General features: G+C 37.7%; 1 protein-coding gene across 22 annotated transcripts in view; it reads left to right on the top strand.

Annotated features, from left to right (window-relative positions):
• Nucleotides 1-24,724, top strand: part of RBFOX2 (RNA binding fox-1 homolog 2) — a 260,315-nt gene that overhangs the window by 218,845 nt on the left and 16,746 nt on the right. For 5 of the 22 annotated variants that reach the window (XM_032644675.1, XM_032644676.1, XM_032644682.1 and 2 more), the window contains 7 exons: nt 2,614-2,667; nt 11,890-11,982; nt 14,784-14,844; nt 18,604-18,657; nt 18,779-18,871; nt 19,971-20,103; nt 23,860-23,899. In XM_032644675.1, the coding sequence (XP_032500566.1) occupies nt 2,614-2,667; nt 11,890-11,982; nt 14,784-14,844; nt 18,604-18,657; nt 18,779-18,871; nt 19,971-20,103; nt 23,860-23,899 (528 nt within the window). Of the gene's footprint in view, nt 1-2,613; nt 2,668-11,889; nt 11,983-14,783; nt 14,845-18,603; nt 18,658-18,778; nt 18,872-19,958; nt 20,108-23,859; nt 23,900-24,724 lie in introns of those variants that run through there. The other 17 variants (XM_032644673.1, XM_032644674.1, XM_032644681.1 and 14 more) reach the window with 7 other exon arrangements.

Genomic DNA, 24,724 nt, shown 5'->3' on the forward strand with positions numbered 1-24,724 from the left:
ATAGCAGCCTAATGCTTTGTCAGAAAAGCAAATACCCTTCTTTAAGTCTCGGTTGTGGCCACTTAATGGCGACAAGACCCTGGAGCAGAGTTCTGTCACTTACAGCTGACTTCCTGGATGTGTTTTCTACACCAAAGGCAAGGCCAGGGTTGAGATTTAATGGTATTTTTGAAGCACTGGAAGAGCTTTTCAACATGAAACGGTAGCCAGCTATTCTCCAGCTCTACAGAAAAGAGAGCAACAGAAAATATAAAGGGCAACATAAAGAATTTAGGTTATGGCACTTCCCTGGTGGCACAGTGGTTGGGAGTCCGTCTGCCAGTGCAGGGGACACAGGTTCGAGCCCTGGTCCAGAAAGATCCCACATGCTGTGGAGCAACTGAGCCTGTGCACCACAGTTGCTGAGCCTGTGCTCTGGAGCCCACAAGCCACAACTACTGAGCCCGCATGCCACAACTACTGAGCCCACATGCCACAACTGCTGAAGCCCGCATGCCTGGAGCCCATGCTCCACAATAAGAGAAGCCACCGCAATGAGAAGCCTGCACACTGCCTCAATGAGTAACCCCCGCTCACCTCAACTAGACAAAGCCCACACGTAGCAACGAAGACCCAACGCAGCCAAAAATAATAAATAAATTTAAAAAGAAAAAAGAATTTGGGTTATGTTTAAGAAGAAACTTCCCAGGAGTATGAGTTACTAGGTTCTCTACTGAATTATCAGAGATAATATGGAACCTTAATCTCTGGAGGTCTGTGAAAATGGAATGCATCCTCATCTGTCAGAAGTGTTTTCTCTGTTGAGGCAGAAAAATAGTGTCCACTAAAGATCTGCCTAGACCAGTTGTCAGTGATTTCTTGAAATGTATAATGCCCTTCTCATAAGACACTAAGTGCAAAGAAAATATAAAATTTTCATTGCAGGAGCTACCTGATTGCTGTCTTCTTCCACGTAGTTAGTACCTATCAGTGTTTTAGAAGGACAGTAGCATTGGTAAAGAGCAGAGATTCCATGTTCTATTTTATTTCCATTTTATTACCTCTGCAAACTTGATAAGCACCTTCTTTTAGTCCCATTTTCCTTAACCAGTTCTTACTCTGGAAGGTTATTATAAAGATGAATTAGAAAATGTAAAAGAAAACAAACTCTAAAATACCATACAAATTTCAGTTTTTTGGATAGACATAGAAATAAAATAAAGTGTCCTCCTTCCTAAAATAAGACATTTTCCTCTTCCCTTGATTTTTCTGATTTTCTATTAAATGGTGAAACTGGAATCAAGTCCAGAAGTCTTATTCTAGAAAACTTGGGCTCTTAATACATGTTTTTTTGATAACGATAGAAATGATTCAACCCAATAAGAAAACATGATCTCTGTTTTGCTCTTTTCGTTTGTTAGTTTCTTCACATTTCCCAAAGTCTAGTTTGAAATCCAAGTGAAATAGATAATTGGGTCTGTGAGTCTAGTTCTCAAAGGGAAATGTGAGCCAAAACGATATTGGAGATTTACTGTACATTCCTTCCACTCAGTTCATTCAGGTATTGATTAAAACAGGTAGTTCTATCACCTTGTATATACCTCTCCTCCAGATAATTACTGTGTTATTTGTATGCCCCTCTCATCGGCTATTTAGCTACCGAGCAATAGAGTTATTTAGGTGTTGTATTTTTAGCTTTGATTTTCCAAATGTTAAAATATTTAACTAATTTCGAAACGAAGTTATTATTTTAAATATTCTAGATGATGTTTATTGCAGAAATATTGAAGTGGCAAATAAATATCGATAGAATCATCCATAATGTCCATGAATGTTTGGTATGCTGGAAAATAGCATGTAGCCTATGGAGATAGCACATATATATTTATTGATTGGGAAAGTTATTCATAGTATATGAAGTTTAAGAAAAGTAAACACACACAAACACACACACACACACACACACGCCTAAGGAAAAGCTGGGAAGGCTGTGTACCAAAATGTTAAGATGTTGGGATTGCAGATGATCTTCATTTTTTGTTTTCCCTTTTCCTTTTTGTTTATCTATACTTTCTATTTTTTTTCAGTAAATGTGGTTTACTTTTATTAATTAAAAAGAAAAAAAAAAAGGAAGGCCTTACTTGTTAGTCCAATGGTTAAGACTCAGAGCTTCCACTGCAGGGGGCATGGGTTCTATCCCTGGTCAGGGACCTAAAGTCCTGCATGCCATGGGAGGCGTGGCCCAAAAAAACAAGAAAGGGAAGAAAAACAGCCATCAATAGTATATCTTTCTACTTACGATTTCAAAAGTTAGAGATGTAGTTAGGAAAACCCCCAGTTCTTGTCCATGTGAAGAAGCATGTAATACAGTGACGCTGTGAATAACTTCTGAAAACAGCTTCCACTATAAAGAGGTGAATAATGCGTGAGTGAGTGAATTAAAAAAGGAAAAATTATCAGCTCAATGATGAGGAAAAATCAACAACTGATGTTGGGACCTACCAACAAATAGAAACATGGATGTTAAATAAGTAGTTTAAAGAAAAAAAACCACCTCTTCCTCTTTCAGAAGAAAGTAAAGTATATGGATAAAAGGCTGAACATGAGTAAATGTTTTTATTTTTGTCTCTGCAGCAGTTTGGCAAAATCCTAGATGTAGAAATAATCTTTAATGAACGTGGCTCTAAGGTAAGCTCCATTTCAGTGTTGTGTGCTTGGTTTCTTTTAGTTTTGTTTTATTTAAAATAGTAAATAGTCAGAAAACTTAAGCTGTTTTTCAAGCCTGCAAAAAGTATCCCAGTGAGCTAGCTTGACTAGGTTACCTCTAAACATAAGCCACTGCGTGGCCAGATTTCTCCTAAATCTTTCTTAAATTAGGAGAGTGATGGTGTAGAAACGAGAGAGGTTTGAGGGGAGAGTGTGGCCGTAAGGAAGAAAGGCTGTAGGAGATGTCAGTCCTTTCTCAGATTTAAATTTGGCCTAAGCTTCTTATTGTAAAGGACGAGAGAGAAGACTGGAAAAAAGTGAAATTTTGTGAGAATTCTAGTCTGAATTCTACCAGAACAGTTCAGCTTTTAAAAATCGAACTTCAAAATGACATACTTAGAACAAATTTAATATTTCAGTTGTTCAGTTGACTTGTTCTCTCTGTTCAGTAAATTCTGATAAAGCTTGAAAACAGGGAGTAAGTGACTCAGGTATTCACTGTGGATTTCCTCCTTTAAGTTATACCCAGATAGGCAAGCTTCAGGACTGAGAGTCACTTCAATTACAAATACAGTGAGTTGGGGTTTTTTTGCATGAGGGTGAACATAATAATTTACTGTTTTAAATTCCCAATCTGTATGATTTAGAATTTTTATGCACTAAAATAAGCAGCAGTGCTTTTAGGAATGAAGGAATTGTAAAGTCTTATAAATGGTGTTGTGAAAAAATATTTGATGAACTGAATTTCAGAATGTTTTATGTGAGAGTTTTCTTCTTCCTCAACAAATGGAATACACTCCACAGACACAATCAGCTGTGGGCAGGCTTGTAAATATTTACCTTGCTATGTTCAGTTCTACTTGCATTTTTAGGTTAGACCAGTTTTTGAAATTAATTTTCATTTGGTCATGCCTACTGAACTTTGAAAATAGCCCTTAGCTATGATTAAATCTCTTAAGAATGTAATTTGAGAAGAGCTAAATAAAGTAAATAAATAAGCTAATATTTACCTCTCTTAATTTCCTACTCCAAATTCACCTTACTTTGGGAACTACTGACATAGCTACAGAGTTATATATACTTCCTGCCCCCATCTGTACTAATAAAAATGTTTGTGCTTTCCTAATGCTTCTGACTATTATTCCCTTCCTTTATAGAATGCATCAACACTAAAAGTGTTTAGTTCTGACTATAATGATTATTTGTTTATTATTAAAGAGGTAATTATACTCTAAGCTTTCAGTTTTCAGTTAAAACAAAAAAAAGATTAATTATGCCTATACAGAACTTTCTCCAGCACTTAACTTGGTAAGTATTTTTAAAGTGAAATCTATTCAAGCTGTAACCAATAAAACTGTTTATACTTGTAATTTCCTCACAGTGGATTTCTATTCTTTTGTTGTATAGTTTGCTGTTATTTTTTTGTGACCTTTTTAGATACAAGATAGAAAAATGACAATGGTTTAGAGATGAGAATCACATGAATGTTAAATAAATACATGAAGATTATTGACCACACTGTTTATCTGAACCAGTATAGTTTAAATGCTTTTGGTTTTAAGTGTTTGCACTTAAAACATTCTTAGCTAGACTAACAACCGGAAGCCCAATAAAATTCTATCAGGCATTGAGGACTTTGCTCCTTACCAAGAAAATAATTTGATTGAATTCTTGTGAAGCAAAGGAAATTGATCTTTCTAAGGCTTCTTTCATTGACTTCAAGGATTTGCCTACTACCAAAAAATTTTTAATTTACCCGATTCAATTACTCCTCCCCTGTAATTTCCATTTTAAAATGACACAAGCCTTCCTTTTCTCTTTGGGGAATCTAAAAGTATATGCTGCCTCTCTCAGCTTGATGCTGTGTCCTCACTGCCCTTTTTTCTTTGGGCTGCTGAAGGGTAGACAGACTGTGTACTAATTGGAAAATGTTTTTAAAACAAAGCACAGAATTCAGAATTGCCTTGGACCTGCCTTCTAGAACTGATACAAAAACCTGTCTTCATCCTTTGCCCTTCTTAACTGCTACCTAAAGTTCTTAGCTGGAATGGGCTCATTAATAGAGATTTATTTTGGAGTCAAAACCTAGATGCGTCTTCTGGGATCCACCTGAGATAAATTAATGAGTACTTTTCTTTTCGTAAATTAAGTTTAGTTTCTCATTACTTTTGTGTCTGGGGTTGACTATAAAATTACAACATGTCTTGAAAGGAGCCAGAGAAAAGGAGCCTTACATGGTCCTATTGGTTAGCTAAGAATTGCTCAGTCTTTTAACAGAGTGCTTTTCTGTACAGAAATTAGCTTTATTGAATTTTTTCTGAAGCAATAATGGAAAAACTGACAAGTTTTTAGAGATAAGTAATCCTTACATGTAAAACAGTATTTAACCAAGTGACTGCGAAACAAAAAGCAACTCTTTATTACCATGTCTTATTTTTTATGAGATCATCGGCCCCGGGTTGAGAATATACCCCCTTAAAAACATAAGTGAGCACTGCCTTGCTGCATGCCCATCCCTTCCCTGCCTGCTGGTAGTCTACCTTTCCACCTTGCCTGGAGAGTAGAATTTCTGTGTTCCAGAAAGTAGTTGTTTCTTTGTTGTTGACTATTTTCCTTTTTTCTTCTTTGACCTTCATATTCTGAATTTGGTTTTTGTGAAATGAATTTATTTCGTTTACATGCATATACATACATACATATTTATTTAAATTATTTCATGTGATTTTTGGAAATGTTCTTTTTACTCCCTACTCCTTCGTAAAAACATAAAGTCAGCTGTATTTAGTTTTCTGTGATTAACTGAAGCAAAGATAGACTGTCCTTTTGAAAATGTTTAATTATGATATGTGATGAAAAATGATACCCCTTCCAAAAAGTTAACTAATGTACTCATATAGAATCTAGAAAATGATTAAACAGATACGCATAGCATTATTGATTCTCCAAATTTCACCAGTCGTGACAAAGTAGTAATACAAACAATAAGAAGTTAGTGTATAGGGAGAGTGGCCATATATCCTGGTTTATCCAGGATAGTCCCAGTTATACTTGTTGTCTTAGCAATTAATAATGTCCCCTTTCTCCCTCAAAGTATCCTAGTTTGAACAATAAATTATATTGTCATTCTCCTTATAGATCCTTTGAGTAACAATTTTTAAAAAGCACCCTTTTAAAAACCATCATAAAAGGAAAACATGACGTTTAATGAGAAGTAAGGGGGGAAAACATACATAGTTCATTAAATGGAATAGTCACAATATTCTCATATATTTCCTTCCTTTTTTCTTTTTTTTCTCACATATTCTCACATAGAATCTTAAACAGAGCACTAAACAGTGGTCACCTAGTTCAACAGCCAATACTCTTGACCTTATACTGTCTGCTAGACGCTTTTAGTAACTGAGCACTTGTTTTCAAAAGTTTATTTCACTGTTGAAATTCAGACCTTCCACCATCCTGTTCACTATCACCCAGTCCCATAACATTTTGTTTGTGATAATTATCAAGCTTATTTTAAAAAGAAATACAAAGATTCTAACAGTTATATTTTCCATAAAGTTTTGTCAACATACTTTGAGTATACTTGTCACTTTTGAAGGGGCGCGTTTTATAAATATTGAATGTATAGAAGCTCTTCTTCTTCACACAGTGTCAATTACTCAGTCCTCTAAAGGACTACAGAATAGAGCACAGCAACAATTATTGAGATTTCTAGCAGATTTTTAGTTAATGTGTTTGCATTACTTCTCTCAGGTGGATTTCTGGAATGATGGGAATCTGGGTTTGGGTTAAGCTTATGTTTAGGCTGGAGTTAGGGAAGATGAAACCTCTATTCCCATTCCTCAGACACAAGAAATATGCTGTAATTTCTCTCCTATTTCCCTGGCTTTCGATTTTATGCAAAGGGAAATTATTTCTTTCCAAATATAGTCAAAAGACTGTCTTTGAAATTGCACTGAGTAGGCCTTTGTGATTTTCAGTAAAATTTGATGGGTAATGCTGAGATGAAATGTTTTTCGTTATACTTTATTAAAACTGAATTAACAGTGCATGTATTTCCAAAAGTCTTAGTTTATTTTCTTTTGCTACCATTCTATGGGTTTTAGTTTCAGTTTTCTTTTATTAATTTTTTAATTTCTGTGTTCTGGCCATACCCAGGAGAACCTTCTGGTTTTGATTTCTCCCTTAAAAGTTACATGGTAAATTTTCCTTCTCATTCTTCTGAGATGGAAAAATTCAAAGATTATACAAATTTGAAAATATTTTTACAATGCTCATCCTGTTGCTTGTTATTTACTGCAGTCTGAGGCCAGACTAAAAAGGTGACGGTTATTCGGCTCCTGTGTGCCCTTGATGACAAATGGATGTCAAGGCAGATAATAAAATTTTTGTCACGCTCTGTAGTTTTAACCACAACCATGTACCTGATAAACACAGCATCCCTCAATTTCCAAAAGACAACTAAGATAGCTGGTAAATTGTGAATGGAGCACTGGTGTATCTAAATTGCTAACATAGAAGAACTTTGGGAGCTGAGAACTTTAGGTAAGAGTGTAAAGGTGTAGACCTTCATTGCCCAGTGCAGCAACCCTGTTGACCATTTGAAATGTGGCACATCTCTAGATTGAAATGTGCTTTAAGTGTAAAATAGACACCAATTTCAAAGACTTAGCTCAAAAAGAATATTAAACATCTCACTCATAATGGTTTCATAATGATGCCATGTTGAAATTATAATATGTCCTATATACTGGGTTAAATAAAATACATTACTGAAATTAATTTCACTTGTTTTTACTTTTTTAATGTAGCTAATAGAAAATTTGAAATATATATGTGGCTCATGCTATATTTTTATTGGATAGTGCTGGTATAGACAAATGTTGCAACATCATTTTTTTTAATTTAAAAATGAAAGTTTACTTTTTGTTTATCTTTTATCTTCTTACATACCTGAACTATGTACTGTTAAGGGTCTGACTTTGTAGCTATTCAGACTGTTATTATGTTTCCCTTTTTGATACCTTGTATGATCATTTTGAAGCTCTTGTAAGGAAAATGTGTTAGGTAGACATAATTGTATTAAATTTTTTTCAAGGCAAGAGATCCAAATGACCAGAATTAATGTGAATTAGATTTCCAAGAATAAGGGAACATTAAACATAATTTCGTGGAAGAGAGTTTTCCTATTAGTAACTTTTTGAGTCTGTGAATATCCTTGGCTCAATTTCTGGCACATTTTCAAAAGTGCTAAATTTTATTGAAGAAACAGTACATTAAAATTTTTTTCAAGCCTTATTTGAGTTAATATTCTTAAAACCAAGTTGTAAATGTGACAGATAAGCAAGCAGGAAGTTGAGTTGATGGAAAACCACCTGTTTGAAGTTTCAACTCAAGAGAAAAGTATTTAAGGACAGTACTCCAAAAATACTGGTTATGCTTCTCATCTTCCTAATCACAGACCTTAATTCTGAGAGATATATATTCATTTCCTAGTGCTTCTGAACAAATTATCACAAACTTGGTGGCTTAATACCACACAGATTTATTAGCTTACAGTTCTGGAGGTCAGAAGTCCAAAGCGGGTCTCACTAGGCTAAAATCAAAGTGTTGGAGGGCTGTGTTCCTTCAGGTGGCTCTAAGGGATGCTCCATTGCATGCCTTTTCCAGCTTCGGGAGGCAGCCCACATTCCTTGGCCTATGGCCTCCCTTCCATCTTCAGAGCCAGCAACAGCCAGCCCAGCCTTTCTCAGGCTGCTACACTCTCCAATTCTGACTCCCTTTCCCTCTTTCACTTCTAAGCACCTTTGCGACTACATTGGGCTCATCTGGATAATCCAGGATAATCTCCCTATCGCAAGATCATTAATTTAATCACATCTGCAAAATCCCTTTTACCATGTAAGGTAACATATTCACAGGTTCTGGGGATTAGGACATGGACAACTGGGGGGGGGGGGCGCTGTTATTCTGCCTGACACAAGGTCTATTTATCTTGGAAGGAAAGAAAGAAATCCTATTACCTCTGTGTTTCTTATCAGGAGTCCCAAAGTATCAACAAGGCCTTCTGTCTCCTCTTCACGCTAGTAAATATGCCTGCAAAGATTGCTTCATTTTGGGGCTTCCCTGGTGGCGCAGTGGTTGAGAGTCCGCCTGCCGATGCAGGGGACATGGGTTCGTGTCCCGGTCCAGGAGGACACATGCCGCGGAGCAGCTGGGCCCGTGAGCCATGGCTGCTGAGCCTGCGTGTCCGGAGCCTGTGCTCCGCAGCGGGAGAGGCTGCGGCAGTGAGAGGCCCACAGTGAGAGGCCCACGTACCGCAAAAAAAAAAAAAAAAGATTGCTTCATTTTTATGTCTTTGATATCTTGATTAGCATTTCCTTTAGTTTATAAAACACTTTTAAACACTTTTAAAGCATTTAAAAGTGAAAATTTGTTCCAGAATACTGAAGTTATATTGAAAAAATCTTACACAAGCAGACTTTAATGTTAAACTTCGTCATATGCTGACTGTAAGATGCTAGCACTTATGATACCACACAGCCATTGTGTCACAGATGGTCCATCAACACATTACAGAAAGAAGGGTCATAGAACACATTTAGCAATCAGATTTGAAAGAGAAAATTAGAAGAATTGTAGGACTAATATAGTTTAGTAAATAGAATACTGAATTTCGGTTTCAAAGCTTAATTTCTAGTTTTCTCACCATTAGCTGTAGGAAAAAGCTACGTGGAAGGAAGAAGACCTTGTTGGTGCTCTGGGCCTTGTTGATGCTTGAATACTTAACCTCAGATTGGCTCAATGTCTTTACTTTCAAAAGGAAACGAACAGATTTATCCTTTCTACCCCATGGGTGCATTTAAAAGACACACAAGTATGTGTGTATGTATGTGGGTGTGTGTAGTCATAATGCTAAAGTTAAAAACTTGTATATTAGCCTCTACATAATCTGCTGTCCAACCACTAGTTTATAATTTATTAATTTAACCCAGGGCATAAAATGTATAAGGCTGTGACAGTCCGTTGAAATACAGCTTATAGAACTTACAAAATGTGATATAAAAGCTCATCACTATCTGTAACCTTTTTTTATTTTATTTATTTATTTATTTATTTTGTGGTACGCGGGCCTCTCACTGTTGTGGCCTCTCCCGTTGCGGAGCACGGGCTCCGGACGCGCAGGCTCAGCGGCCATGGCTCACGGGCCCAGCCGCTCCGCGGCATGTGGGATCTTCCCGGACCGGGGCACGAACCCGTGTCCCCTGCATCGGCAGGCGGACTCTCAACCACTGCACCACCAGGGAAGCCCTGTAACCTTTTTTAAAAGGTTTAACTTTCCTATTGGAGGATTCTCCAGGATCGGGTAGCTGGCTTCCTGTCTTCATCAGATGCTAGTGTAGATGACAAATGGAACAATTGATTAGTAACTTGCCCTTGTACACCTTGAGTTGTCAAAGTGGCTATAACACGTTGATATCAAAACTTGTTTCTGAAAATGTGTTCGCATTGATATCTTCAACACATGTACATTTTTAAGGAACATTTTGAATTAAAATTACCCATAGTATTCCGTCCTAAGCTACATATATTTTTTAAAATTTCTGTCAGCTTAGCATTTCACTTTCTAGATATCCAAATTGAAGGTAGAGATAATCCATTGGAATCCTCCGTGGATTGCCACCCAACCATATAGTCACTTAAATGCTGAGAAATCAGATCCTTCAGAATGATGGAGTTGCTTTTATAAAATCTTATTGAGCAATGCACATTATTTAACATCTCAGTTAAAAATATGTTTTGTATGTATAGGAGTACTCATGGTATTAATAAGCAGCAAAGCAGAACTTCAGTGAAAGTAAAGGTTCAGGTTATCCTACAACGGAATATTCAAAGAATGCTAGAGGGACAGTGAAGCTATTGAGACATGGGGACTGTCTCAGAAAATTCTGAGAAGTTACCACTCTACAGATATAAATAGCTTGAGAAAATTTTATAGTTACAGAGTGGAAAGATAAGGACAGAGCACCTAGAATGAAACTGATATAATGCTTTGTCAAATAGTCCTGTAGTATATAGTAAATCCTGCTGGTGTTGAAATTGATAGAATGATAATGACCCAGGCAGTCTTTTCAGATTTAATGTGAGCCAAGGAGTAGAGTGGGTTAACTCCCGGTCTCCTGCTTTTTCTATTTAATAAATTAAAACTCCATGGTTGGTTGGTTTGTTTTTCAGCGTCTACAATGGACAAATAAATTAATCCTAACTCAGAGTAGCAACTGTATTGCTGTTTTATGGTATTCGTTTCCTATTAAATAGTATGCAACTGATGTCACTAACATAGATCTCATTCCTGTTGCCTTTTTGACTATTCCTTTTTCTCTCTGCATATAGAAAAAACTAATACATTTAGTAGCAGATGTAGGCTTCAACAAAATTTAGGCAAATTTGGGTAAGCAATTTTCTGAAATTCAGCTGAACATATTTTTACTCTTGAGTGTCAGTCTGGTTGTTTAAAATTCGCATTGAAGAAAAGTCATAATTGACCACTGCTTACTGGTATTTTCGTTTGCTTAGACAAACATGAGTGCTCTCCTCTTCCACACCCAGTACCCACAGAATCAAGCATGAACACTATATCTTAAATTATACCGTTCCCAGAGAAGTTGATGGTGCTATAAGCAACAGGCAAAGTGGGGCTAAAACGATTAGACCGCCTCAAAAACTCATTATACAAGGTTTGCACCTAAATATCAAGTTCCGTGTAGAAGTTTCTGGGGAATAATAGATTTAATTATTTTTAGTATTATATAAAAGGATATGTATGTTAGCAGCATGAAATAAGAAAGGTAGGATTTTTTAAAATGTTCAGATTCTCAGTTGAATAGTTTGACCCGAGTAACTCTATACCTTAATTTTGGTCTGGCCTCACATGCTTTATGTTTTATTTTATTATTGTTTTTATTGTTGTTAATTACATTATTATTATTATTATTATCACTACTACTACAGTTCTTTATTCTTTTATTGGATTTAATTTCCCTTTACAAAATATGCATGGACCAAAAATGTGACTTTGGGAGAGTATTGCTGAGTTGTTGCTGATGTCAGTTTCATACTGTGATATTTTTTTTCTATTTACCAAGAGATCAGTATTTCAATATAACGATGTGCATGTTTTCCCCCTTCTCCCGCTGCATGCAGGGATTCGGGTTCGTAACTTTCGAGAATAGTGCTGATGCAGACAGGGCCAGGGAGAAATTACACGGCACCGTGGTAGAGGGCCGTAAAATCGAGGTGCATGTCTTCAATAATTCAATTTCTGGTTTATATTTTTATTTCTCTTTTTCTGTATTGCCTCACTTATTTCACATTTGGAACCCTGTCTTGTTTGTGTTTTTGTGTCTCTGTGTCCTTTACCTTCTTGCACTAAAACGCGTAAAAGTAACACTTCTATCCTTCTCCCCCCTCCCATTTTTTGGTTGTTTTGGGGTTTTAATTTTGATTTACCTGTGTGCGAATGTATGTGTATTTGTTTTTCATTTACTTTTTTCCTCCAAAATGTTCATCCTTCTACTCTCTTGATTTTTTTCCTTTGCTTCAGTTTGCGAGACTCTGAATTCCTCTAATCAGGCCAAAATAAAACTAACTTTTAAAATGTCTACAAACTACCCAATTTAGAAATGTGTCCTGTAATGAATCAAGGGGCCAGCCAGTATCCTCTCTCTCTTGGGAGGCCAGTTCGCCTCCACATGCGTGTGACAAGTAAGGAACAGAAGATCACAGAGGTTGGGGGCGGGGAGGAAAGAATCCAAAACTAATGTGGTTTTCAAATATATTTACTATCTAGAATTTCAGCAGTTACTGGAGGGCTGGGTGGCTGCCTGTAGACTGTGCTAGTACTGTGAGTGAGTCGGCCACCTGGTGCCCACCAGCCCTTTTCATAACGCAGTGAAGGTTAACTGGCTCCTTTCCCCTTTCCCAGTTTGTAAAAGTATGAAATATAAAAGCCACCATCTTGAGTAAGATGTCTGCATATTTTGCTTTTTTTTTCCCCCCTCCCTTTCCAATGGTTTAGCATTTAGGGCCCTTCACTTGACTCACTCTTTCCATGGTAACTATACACAATGCTGGCGATGGTGCCCGTTGGCGGTAAGTGAAACAAAAGCACTAGAGAAGAAGCTTTTTTAAAATGTAATTACAAACAAATAAGAAAGAAAAAGTCCATCTGCCATCTCACATTAACACTACAAAATGTGATTTGACTTGCTCCTCTTCCTTTTCCTTTCCCCCTTTTATTTTCAATGCTGTTGAGTAATGCCGCCTGGACTTTGGATGTACACATTGTTTTGTAGCAGTCTGAGCTGTTTGAGTACTGACGTCATGATGATTTTTTCCCCTTGCACATCTTACTCAGAGTTACTGAACTCCAGTTTGGCTGGTTTTATTAATGCACTTCCTGCCCCCACTTCCTTTCCTCCTCTTCCTCTTTCCCAGACCTCTGTTTGTAGCTATGACTGTTCTTTCTTTGCCCTTGACAGCTCTCTCTCCTGCCCGTGACAGCCTTCCTGACTTTCTGTCTTCTCTTCCCCTCTTTTTTGTTCTCCTTACCCAAGCTGTCTTCCTACCCTTTGCCCTAGTCCTTCCCCACCCCTTCTCTGTTGTGTGCAGCTATTGGTCTCTTTTGCTGACTGGTGGTTTCTGATTGGTTCTGGCCATTTTTCCTTTAAGTGCTTGGGTGCTTTCTGCTCTAGCAGCTAGTGGAAGCTCTTGCCCCATTCTAATCCTTGTCTGTGAGAGCCTCGCTCTTCACTTTCTCCTGTCTTTCCAAAATTGATTGTTTTTTTCTTTCTTTTATTTGTGTGTGTGTGTTTTTTAACTGCATGCTCTCAGTCTCATCATTGTTGTATCCCATTCTTTCTTTTAAATGTGAAATGTTGATATGATTTGGTGGGTCAAACTAGAGTAAATGGAGTTTCCAGCTCTTTTCCTCACATAGGAAGATCATCACTATACAAATCCTGAAAGACATATTATTAAAACATTTTTTGTTCCAATTCTACCTAAAATTGATGTGGTTTTTTTTTTTTTTGGTAACAAATTTATCACTATTCAAATTTAACATAATATAAATTCCCAGAGCGAAATAAGACATATTATATTTTGTATGTTTTATAATTCTTTTAAAAACTGGCCTGTTTTTATATACCTGACAACATAGTATATAACCAGGTTCTATGGTAAGGCTTTACCCTCCTTGCAAGAGCTTTGAGGCTGGTTCTGACACTGGGCTGCAGTATCCTGGCTTCTAAGCTCCATTCATCTTTTCTTCATCAGCACCATCTTTGTAGCATCTACTTACCTTACCACTGAGAATGCTTTAATTATGCCGTTCTGTAATGAGGGTAGAGAGTACCATAAAACAAAAGAAACATAAGCTTTATTTTTTGAATTCTTTTAAGTGCCTGATTTAAAGGCCTCTTGAAAACTTTCTTCTTAAATGAATAGGCCACATAATCTAGAAAATTCAAAATGGTCCTGAAGTCTGTCAGCATGGGAATCTCAGTTCCTATATTTGTTTACTGACTCAAACAGTAAAATCTCATACAAGCATATAAAAAAAGCTGAACATCAGAACAGGTAAACTCCACAGATTTTTTTTCCTATCTTCCTATAAATTTATTTCCTGACCAATGTAGCAAGCCTCTGTTTTGTTAATGAACTTCAAAGTTCACGTGCACACAGAGCTGTTTCCAATTACTTTTTTCCATATTTTCTCAATGCAGAGACTTCTCTGTTTAAAAGGTCTCCAAAGAACTTGCAGATGTACTTTTTCTTTGGAGGCCTGGATGGTAAAGTTGTCCTAGTTTTCCATTTGGAGACCAAGAAACTGCATTTTACTCTTGTTAGCCTCATTTAATGAACACTTTAATTAAAATACTATTATTAATATTTTATATTGTTATATTAATTATTTAAATCAATTGTCTCTGAAATTTACATTTTAAACTGAATACTTTGTTATTGAATGAGCACCTCCATATTCCCTAATGTGGTTTACTTCCTCCCTGCCCCTTCTTTCTACTTTGTATCTGTAGGTGAATAATGCTACAGCACGTGTAATGACCAATAAGAAGATGGTCACACCATATGCAAATGGTAAGAGGTTACAAGTCATCTTCGGAAAGATGTCATTTATTCTCACAAACATCAAAGACTTTTTCTTGATTTCAGTTTGTTTCGTGTACGTTGAAGTATTTTCTTTACCTAGGAGAGTTAATTTTTATAAATTACTTTTTTTTTAAGTTTTTTTAGTTATTAAGGTGTCATAGTCTCCGTAAAGTTCATTTTATACTGTGCGAACACATCATTTGAGGTTACCTATTAACCCAAGTTAGGCCCCCCGTGGGCACCCTCTTTTTGTAGCTGCTGTAGTTCTTTATAATATGTTAGGCTTGTCCAGGATACCCCTGGATCTTACTTATCTGAACATAATAATTGGTATGATTCTTGACCCCTTGTTCTCCTTTTAAAGGAATGGTCTAGAGGCAGCAGCCACGGGGTGTGTGTGTTGGGGAGTGGTACGCGCGCATATTTTCTATTTTCTATTCCGTGGCTACCTGTTATACAGTGAGTTTTATAAATGTTTCTCATGAAGAAGGAATTTTTCTGTGAATATTTTGTCTAACAAAAACAGAACTTTTGCTTCAGTTGTCAAATTTAATCTAGACTCATACTCCCTAAGTGAGGTAGGATATAATTTTAATCTGTTGTACAACAGTGGTTTTGCAAGCTGTGTTCTACAGGACCATCTTGGGGGGAAAAAGAAAACTGAATGGACTGGGTCCTGAGGCCTACAGCTCTGCTTTGGTGGACCTCATTCTCTGTTGTGTATTTTAGAGTTGTGCATAAGATTTTATCTAGAATAAAAAGGGGAGTTTCTCCCCTTTTATTGCTTTATAAAAGTTTGAACCAACTGCTAGAGTATGACAGTATGTGCTGGTAGTATCTTAAATCAAGTAGAAGTGTATTAGTGTTGAGTATATCCCGGGAGGTCTTCAATAAATATGTGTAGCCCAGCTTTTCAAACAGATTATAGAAATCAGCATAATTTGCATTTATCAGCATAATTTGCATTTTCCTTACTCACTTTACTAGTGGTATATCTTGGGATGACCACCACCTTCCACTTTACCTTTTGTTTTCTTCTTTTCACTGCTATCACAGAAACAGAAGTTTCTGCAATTTTGATAAAAATCCAATTTAAACTAAATCAGAAGGAGAGTATGTCAGATTTCCTTTCGATCCAGCGAGAATGGTGGAGCAGAACGAGCTGCTGACTAGAATTGAGAAGACAGAAATTCTCCTTCTAGATTTGACTCTTCATTTTCCTCTGTGACAGTGGGCCAGTTTCCTAACCTATCTGATTCTGTTTTCACCTCTGTCAAGTAGCAGAATTTTGGCACCACAAGGCTCTTCTTTAGAAGTCTTCTTTAGAAGTCATTAAAATCCAACCCTCCTAGCTTATTATCTAGGAAATGAAGCCCCGGGAAGTGTAGTCCTTACTCATTGTCCCAGAGATGGTACCTATCTTACCGCTCTCTTTGGGTTTTGTGAAAGTCAAATGACATAAACACATACAATACAATGTAAAAATACATTTGTAAAGTGTACAAAACTAAACGTATTCAAGATATTGTTGACAGTGTACCTTTATATACCATTATTATAATGTGCATCCATTGTATGCATTTAAAGGGAGTGCTTAAGTAATAGTGTCATTGATAGAAAAGGAAAAGTTCATTTTTTAATATTATTCTAAATCACAATTCAAGCCTACTGGAGCCAGACTTTAGAAACATGCAGCTCCCGTGTTAGAGATTCTGTAAAGAGTGTGCTAGGTGCCTTCTAGTGAATTCTCAGCATTTTAGTTCATGTTGGCTTTGAGTCCCTTGATTTGTCTAGTTGAAGAACATTTGTGCTTTTGCAACTCCGGTAGGATTTGAATCCAGATTTTGAAATTTTTATGCAGCGTAATGAACAGGCATGTCTATAAGCACATAAAATAATGAATGGGGGATTGGATTGATTCCGAATGAATGGATTTTCTCTTGAATAATGTCTTTGCTTATAGCCATTGAAATCTGTTAATTGGCCTTTTCTTCTTTCCATTCACATGTTTATAGAGTAGCAGTGGCACAATGTTACAATGTTATAAAAGAATTAAACCAAAGAGCCAATCTTTCAGAAAAATAAAATGGCATATTTATGTATAAAATTCAACAAATATTTATTTTTTTTTTTTTTTTTTTTTGTGGTATGCGGGCCTCTCTCTGTTGTGGCCTCTCCCGTTGCGGGGCACAGGCTCCGGACGCGCAGGCTCAGCGGCCATAGCTCGTGGGCCCAGCCGCTCCGCGGCATGTGGGATCCTCCCGGACCGGGGCACGAACCCGTGTCCCCTCCATCGGCAGGCGGACTCTCAACCACTGCGCCACCAGGGAAGCCCCAACAAATATTTATTGATTAAAGTTTTCACATGGAATTCTACTCTAACTATCAGTGGGTAATAGTGCATTTTTCTTTTTTTACTACTTGCCATATTCCTATAAATCTAAAAAAGGGAATGTAGAAATGAAATTGATATCAAACCTAATGTTTGGAAATACTTAAAATTTATAAATGTTTAAGTTAATGTTCAGCAGCGGTCTTGTATCCATTAGCTTAAAGGTCTGATTAACATAAATATGCTTATTGCAAATTAAAATCTCAGAAGACATGCACCAAAGTTGGGAATGTACCTTGAATTTTATCATTGCATGTCTCTCCTTGGTGCCTTCGTTAACTCCAGTGAAATCCCAGTGGGAAATCCCAATGAAGGAAGATTTCCATTTACCCAGAATACCATTAGCATGGTATAAATGAACATGGAATTCAGAGGTCCAGGTCAAATTTGAATTCAGTCAAAGGATACTCTTATCAAACAATTAGAGTCGTAAACAGGGTTAAGATGATATAGAAGACAGTGCATCACAGTATGAGAGAGAATGACACATATTCTGCCTTTTTCCTTCTTCTAAACAAAGATTAGGTCATTAAGCCGTTCTATGAGAGACCGTATACCAAACCGCAGGATCTATTTATATTTCTTTTTCCTTCTCTCATTCCCTCTCCATCTTCCTACCTCCCATTTTTTTTCTCACGTCTCTCTACCCCTACCACTCCCCTGCCAAATCTTCATTATCCTTTCACCGTGCTAGTCCTGCTTAAAGATGATCAGGTCCAGAAATGTCATCACCCTCTCATGTAACCCCCCACTGGCATTCTAAAGAGAAGCTGGTACCAGGCAAAAATGAACCCAGAGGTGTCTGAAGCCAACTTGCACATCACTCCTTTTCCTTAATATTCCTCATATAGTTTTTTGTTTGTTTGCTAGTTTGTTTGTTTGCGGTACGCGGGCCTCTCACTGTTGTGGCCTCTCCCGTTGCGGAGCACAGACTCCGGACGCACAGGCTCAGCGGCCATGGCTTACGGGCCCAGCCGCTTCGTGGCATGTGGGATCTTCCCAGACCGGGGCACGAACCCCTGTCCCCTGCATCGGCAGGCGGACTCTCAACCACTGCGCCACCAGGGAAGCTCCTTCATATAGTTTTTTTTTTTTTTTTTTTTTTTTTTTTTTTTTATGCGTTACGCGGGCCTCTCACTGTTGTGGCCTCTCCCGTTGCGGAGGACAGGCTCCGGACGCGCAGGCTCAGCGGCCATGGCTCACGGGCCCAGCCGCTCCGCGGCATGTGGGATCCTCCCAGACCGGGGCACGAACCCGTGTCCCCTGCATCGGCAGGCGGACTCTCAACCACTGCGCCACCAGGGAAGCCCCCTTCATATAGTTTTAAGTGTTTACTGTCCTCTCTTCCGTTTCAGGTTGGAAATTAAGCCCAGTAGTTGGAGCTGTATATGGGCCCGAGTTGTATGCAGGTAGTATTTAAGTTAATTTTTCCATTTGTGTTATTTATATATTTTTTTTAAATCTATTGTTTTTCAGTTTCCTATTCCTTTGTAATCTTTTTGCACTTCTTCATTTCTTAAATGCACTCAGCATCCAGCTTTCAAGCAGATGTGTCCCTAGGCAATGATGCGGCAGTGCCCCTGTCAGGAAGAGGGGGCATCAACACTTACATTCCTTTAATCAGTAAGTAGCCTATGTTGACCTGGCATGGCTTTTGACTGTTGTGAGTAAACAGTGATGTGTTGGTCTCTTTTTTTCCCCCAAGTATAATGCATAACTGAAAAGGAGGCATTCACGAGAAAGATAAATACTATCACAGTGCCCTGTCCTGCTTATTAGCCTTTGCTAGAATCTTTTTGACCAAATGTTAAGATGGCCAAAAAGCATAAATAGTTGGAAAAGTTAGAAGGGGGTGAGGACACGTAAAGAAAATTTTAGTCTGCACTTTGTAATGAAGAAAACAAAAGAAGTAATTATTTGTGGAATGTGTTGTACATGTTATCTGCAAGTCAGCTTTGGGCCCTTGAGTCGAATATCACTCAAAAGCCCCTCCAGTATTATTGCTTATTCTCAGCTCTGTTGATATCTCTAAAGTCATTTTGACCTGAGCCATTTAGCAAGAGATATAATTAAACAGAGTTCAGTGGACGTGGAATCAGTGTCTCTGTGTGCTTTCTAGAGGACAGCACACTTAAAATAGGCCCTTAGAAAATGTCTGCCTCTTTAAAGGATTACAAGGCTGCAGGGGAGAGGTAGTTTCCCTCTCACCTCACATTTCTGAATTGAAATATTTTAGATAAAGAATAAGGTTGACTAATGAAATGTCTGAAGACTACTGTGTGCCTTGGAGTGTGGCAGCATGTCAAACCACAAAAGAATATTCTTATGAAGAATAATTATTATCTGCAGGTAATAACGTTTGGAAACAAGGTTAATAATTAGCCAGTGAAAGAGTTTATATCAATCAATTTAAACTGCCCATAGAAATTAAAAGTCTCGTCTCCATTTATGGCAGTAGTGCTCAGAGCTTCCTGACCCGTTTCTCCTCAGCTTGCATGGTAAGGCCGAAATTGGGAAGGAACAAAGAAAACTCACTCAAGATTTGTGATGAATGAGGCATGGAGTCAATTAGTTTGGGCATATTGTATATTTCCATTTCTTTTTGAGAAAAGATGTAATGTCGAGGTGTCTTTCCTGTAATTGGTGCAAAGCAAGCTGTGATTTGTACACGTGCTGTTGAATGCAAGTTGGCATTTCTGTCGTATTTTGGGTCTCCCTTTAGTTCCTGGCTTCCCTTACCCAACTGCAGCCACCACGGCGGCCGCTTTCAGAGGAGCCCACCTGAGGGGCAGGGGGCGGACAGTATACGGTGCAGTCCGAGCGGTACCTCCAACAGCCATTCCCGCCTATCCAGGGTAAGCAGTAGATTCCAAAATAAGCAACCGCACAAAAACAGAAAACCATGGCCCTCGTATAACTTCTGGGATGTTGCCGTGCCACATAGTAGAGATTCTGTGAATATTTGCAAATTAACGGATTAGATGGCAAGAACCATACCATTGTCAGAATGTAACAAAATATCAATTCATTATATAAATCTTCATTTTGGCCACCTTAAGCCCTCACAGTAGTGGCTTAAGACAGTAGCCAGAGCTGTCTTGTGTTCACTAGCAGTGTGTTGGCATGGAGTTCACTCAGCATCGCACGAGTTTGGATTAACACTCCTGCAGACAACCAAACTAGAAGCTCAAGACTGTAGTGCAAGACTGCATCTGCTGGATTCACCCCCCTCACCACCACCCTTACTGGGGCTGAGGCTCTCACACGTGCCCTCCCTTGTGGTTTCACCGCCTGGGTGGTGAGCAGCAGAGCTACTTACCCACAATGGATTTGCTTTCTTTGTAGGAAATGGATTAAAAGAGGTTAATTCAAAGATGAACCAAGTCCAATTGAATCAAGGGAGAAAGGGAGAAGTAGGAAGAATTAAACTACAGTTGGCTTCCGAATGATAATAAAACAACTAATGGAGCTGAGCAGCCTTCACCCTTTGATTTTTGTATGGAGGGTGTCTCATGCAGTGGAATGATTCCATAGCAACAAATAAATCCTTTGTTATTGAATGGGGGAGAAGGAGTGAAGATGGCAGGTTTTGTTTTCAGTTGTTTTTCAGTGTCAACCTAAAATGTATATTTTTGTAAAGAGTGGACTTTTATAAGTTAGTTGTATCAGGACTTTCTTTCTTCAAAGATGTGACGTTTGTGTTCTTCATCTTTTCTCTGCCTGTGACGGGGTTTTTTTCCATATTCTTAATGAAGAATAAACAGTGGCAGAGGAGCCTATTCATTGCTACATAGTTAAAATGTAAAGGGAAAGAGCCTCCTTTGTAGGTCCTTTTCTGACAGCAAAATTGACTGTGAGGTGTACTAATTTAGCATTCATTCATAGACCAAAGGGACATGCCATTTGGGGTCCTCAATTACACAGAATTAAAGCATTTTTATCAGACAAGACAAATATGCATGTTGAAATGGGCAGGCTTCAGAAGCCACTGGAAGGGAACGACTTTAGAAATAAACTTGTTTGCAGTTTATAGATGTTTAAATTCCATGCATTCCATCATCTCCATCTTCTGCCATTACTTACTTTTAATTTTATCCTTTTTTCCTCTCAACTTGACCTTTGACCTTCAACCTCTGACATCTCCTTTTAAAGAAGTGAATAAAGATGCAGTATTGTTTCATCAAGAAATAGTCAAGTAAAACATAAAACTGAACCTTGGAAGTTCTACACACTAGGAAAATTGTTTTATGAAGCGTCTTCCATTTCAATCCAAGAGATTTTACCATCATGTTTGCAAAGAGATACTGCTCACCAGAAACATGGGACTTCTTTATTTTGTAATATTCCTGAGTTACTTTATAAAGTGGTTGAATTCATTCCTATTCAATATAGGTCATTTCAGTATATTGGCCAAACTTGAGAACCCGTTCTCTACCAAGTCTGTGTCAGGTATATATTTGCTCAAAGATATTTTATCGTTATGTCTAATCACATCAATTTCTGTGCATTACATTGAACACTAATTTCCCATGTTTTCTTTTTTATTAACTAAACCACCTGTTTACATGGAAGATGGCAAGGAATAAGTCCAGTATTTTATGAGGAATGGCCTAAAATTGCTTTTCAGCTTAGTAAACTAATTTTATCATTAATCATTGTGTTCTAGCCTCCTTGTGGCATTTGATATAGGGAATATTGGAATTCTTCTAGAATTTAGGTGAATATTCCCAGTGAGTGATACAGCTTAGCATAAAATGTATTCCTTTTTAATGCCACCACTCTTCTCTATAGAAGAAATATTTTTCAGTCATTGCCTATATCCCCTTACTGAAATAGTTGAAGGCTAATTAATCACCACTTGGCATCAGTGCTTTGCATTTTATCAGCCTTCGCATTATGAACAAGTCTCTTTTTTACTAAAATGCAATTGAGAGACAGATTACTTTCTAATATCAATACTTTAACTGCAGTTGGAGACTGTGAAAATGGGCAGAATTCAGCTAACTGAACCTCACGGATGAGTTTAATTTGCCTGTTGTATAATACAAGGGCACAGCATAACAGGGGCATTGCAAAGTGTGATCATACTATCCAGTAAATACAACAAAATGTCACTGGGAGTAGAATTCAGAAACTTTCCAACTACATATAAAAAATAAGTTATTTTCATATTCAAGTTAAAAATATAATTTGATAACCTCACTTGCTAATTTGTTTATTGTAACAGAGAAGGTAGTGGTGAAAATTTCCAGCTTGTTTAGGTGAATAAATGATAAATAGATCTTCTAATTTTACATAACCAAATCTTGATTTAACGAATATGAATAAGAAAGTCGTCTTTTTTCTCTACTGCTATTCCATATCTTTTGGTCCCCAAATAATGTTTTGGGGGAGCTATATGCACAAAATACCTCAAAAAGTTTGACATCTATATTTTAATTAAAATAGGTTAGTGTTGCTTAGGATTAAAAAAAGAGTCATGTATTTTGTTTGTTCAATACAAATTCATTTTCTAAACAGAGAGTAAATAAACCCTTCTATTCCTAATCAGCTACCTTCTCAATTTTATTCATTTAAATAAAACAGGTCATGCCCAGAACCTCAGTTATCAGTTGAATTTTTCAGAATTCCATGAATATTCTTATGGTCAAAAAAGAACCCTTAAAGTCTTCCAATTACTCCTCCCACTCTGGATTATATTGTTACTATCTGGGATCCCCACTGCACCTTTCAATTCTTGGACCTTGGACCAATCACCTTAACCTTTAGCTCATTACCTCTGCTTGTGAAAGCAATGCATTGTGGGTATTTTTGGTTGTGTTATTTTTTTTTTTTTTTAATTACATTTCTCTGTTTACTTTGGTCAGAATTGATTGACTTGTTTTCCTGAGGTGTTGCATTGGTTCTTAAAATGCTGAATAATAATACTTTGCATGCTTGTGTGATCAGCCAAATCTTATCGCATGTCTAATGTGCAGGGTAAAAAAGCAGGTGATGTATGGATATCAGGGGAAAAAATTACATGTTACTATGAAACTGATAACAAAATACTAAACATAATTTTGAAACATACTTTGCATACAGGTCCTGCCCTAGTGGAATTCTTTGGGTTCTTTTGCATGTTAACCCCTCTCTACACAACCCCTGCCCACCCCCACCCCCCCACACACACACACATACACATACACATACACATACACACACCCCTTTTGGAGCTCTTTAAAGAAAAACTTCCTCTTAGGACAAACTTATTTTTTAAAAAATACTCCAGATATGAAAAGTTGGTGTTTTCCAATCCAGCAGATTTTCGATAGCTGTATTAGGCCCTCTGGGAATATGCTTTATTTTTTTCATCCTACTTTAATTACCAGATTGGCAGGCGGTTCCTTCCAGGGTTTCCTTCCTCCCCTGCCATGCCTGTCCCGGACTGCCGAGAGAGCTTGTGCCCCTGTGCTCCTCCTGGCTGACTGACCCCGGCCCCAAGCCCAGGGTCCGTATTCATACATCACCTGCCCGTGTAGAGCGCATGTGCATGCTGCCGTCCTCAATAACCGGAATGTGTTTCTGTTCTTTTGTTTTTTTGTTTTTGTTTTTGTGTGGATTTTCTGCAGTGTGGTTTACCAGGACGGATTTTACGGTGCTGACCTCTATGTAAGTACACACACCGGGGCCTTCTCGACCCCATCCCCTGACGAGCCAGCCTTTTTTTTTCTGTTTCTTTGGTTTGGTTTGGTTTTTTTTTTTCTTTTTTTAATATAATTTAATTTTTATTTTCATTTTCCTTGTGGATATATATATATATATATTTATATATTTAAGAATGCAAGCATGCTTCTCTGCCACTGCGCTTGCCCCTGGGTGCAAAAACTAAGCCTTTGGGTTTCCTGATCATTGCTAGAGTCAGTCTACTGGACATATTCTTTTCCCTTCCCTACACCCACATATGTTCTGTGTATCACAAATCTACTTGCGAGATGATCAGCAGGTTTAAAGTCTTTTCTTACTGTCGTCTCATGTGCATACATAAATAACAGGACTAGCTTAGCCTGAAACCAACTCTTTCCCTTTTCTGCTTTTCTTCTCATTTCACATCCCTCTTTAGATCATTAGAGCTTTGATTTATGTAGATGGCAGGAAGCTTTCTGAAATGTGTGTTTTCCTGTTTCACATACTTGGAGAGAGCATTGTCTTGTGAAAGTGAAATAAGGAACAGGTGGCAGTGAAGGGTGGGTAGGAATAAGAGAAGACCACATACTCAGTGCGTAAGGCTTTTCTGTATCAGAAGGTCCACAGCCAGTGGGGCTTTTTTCTTAACAGCCATCTAGAGGGAAACAAGGGGCATCATTAGCAACCTAGACTCGTTTACAAACATTTGACCATTGTACAAGATTTGTTGATTCGACCAGCCATGCTAACATCTTTATTACCATCCATTATTTAAACAGTCTAGCTGTAGCTCAAGTTCCATGATTGGTG

Source organism: Phocoena sinus, chromosome 10 (genome assembly GCF_008692025.1).
Source record: "Phocoena sinus isolate mPhoSin1 chromosome 10, mPhoSin1.pri, whole genome shotgun sequence".
In the NCBI taxonomy this organism is placed as follows: domain Eukaryota; kingdom Metazoa; phylum Chordata; class Mammalia; order Artiodactyla; family Phocoenidae; genus Phocoena; species Phocoena sinus.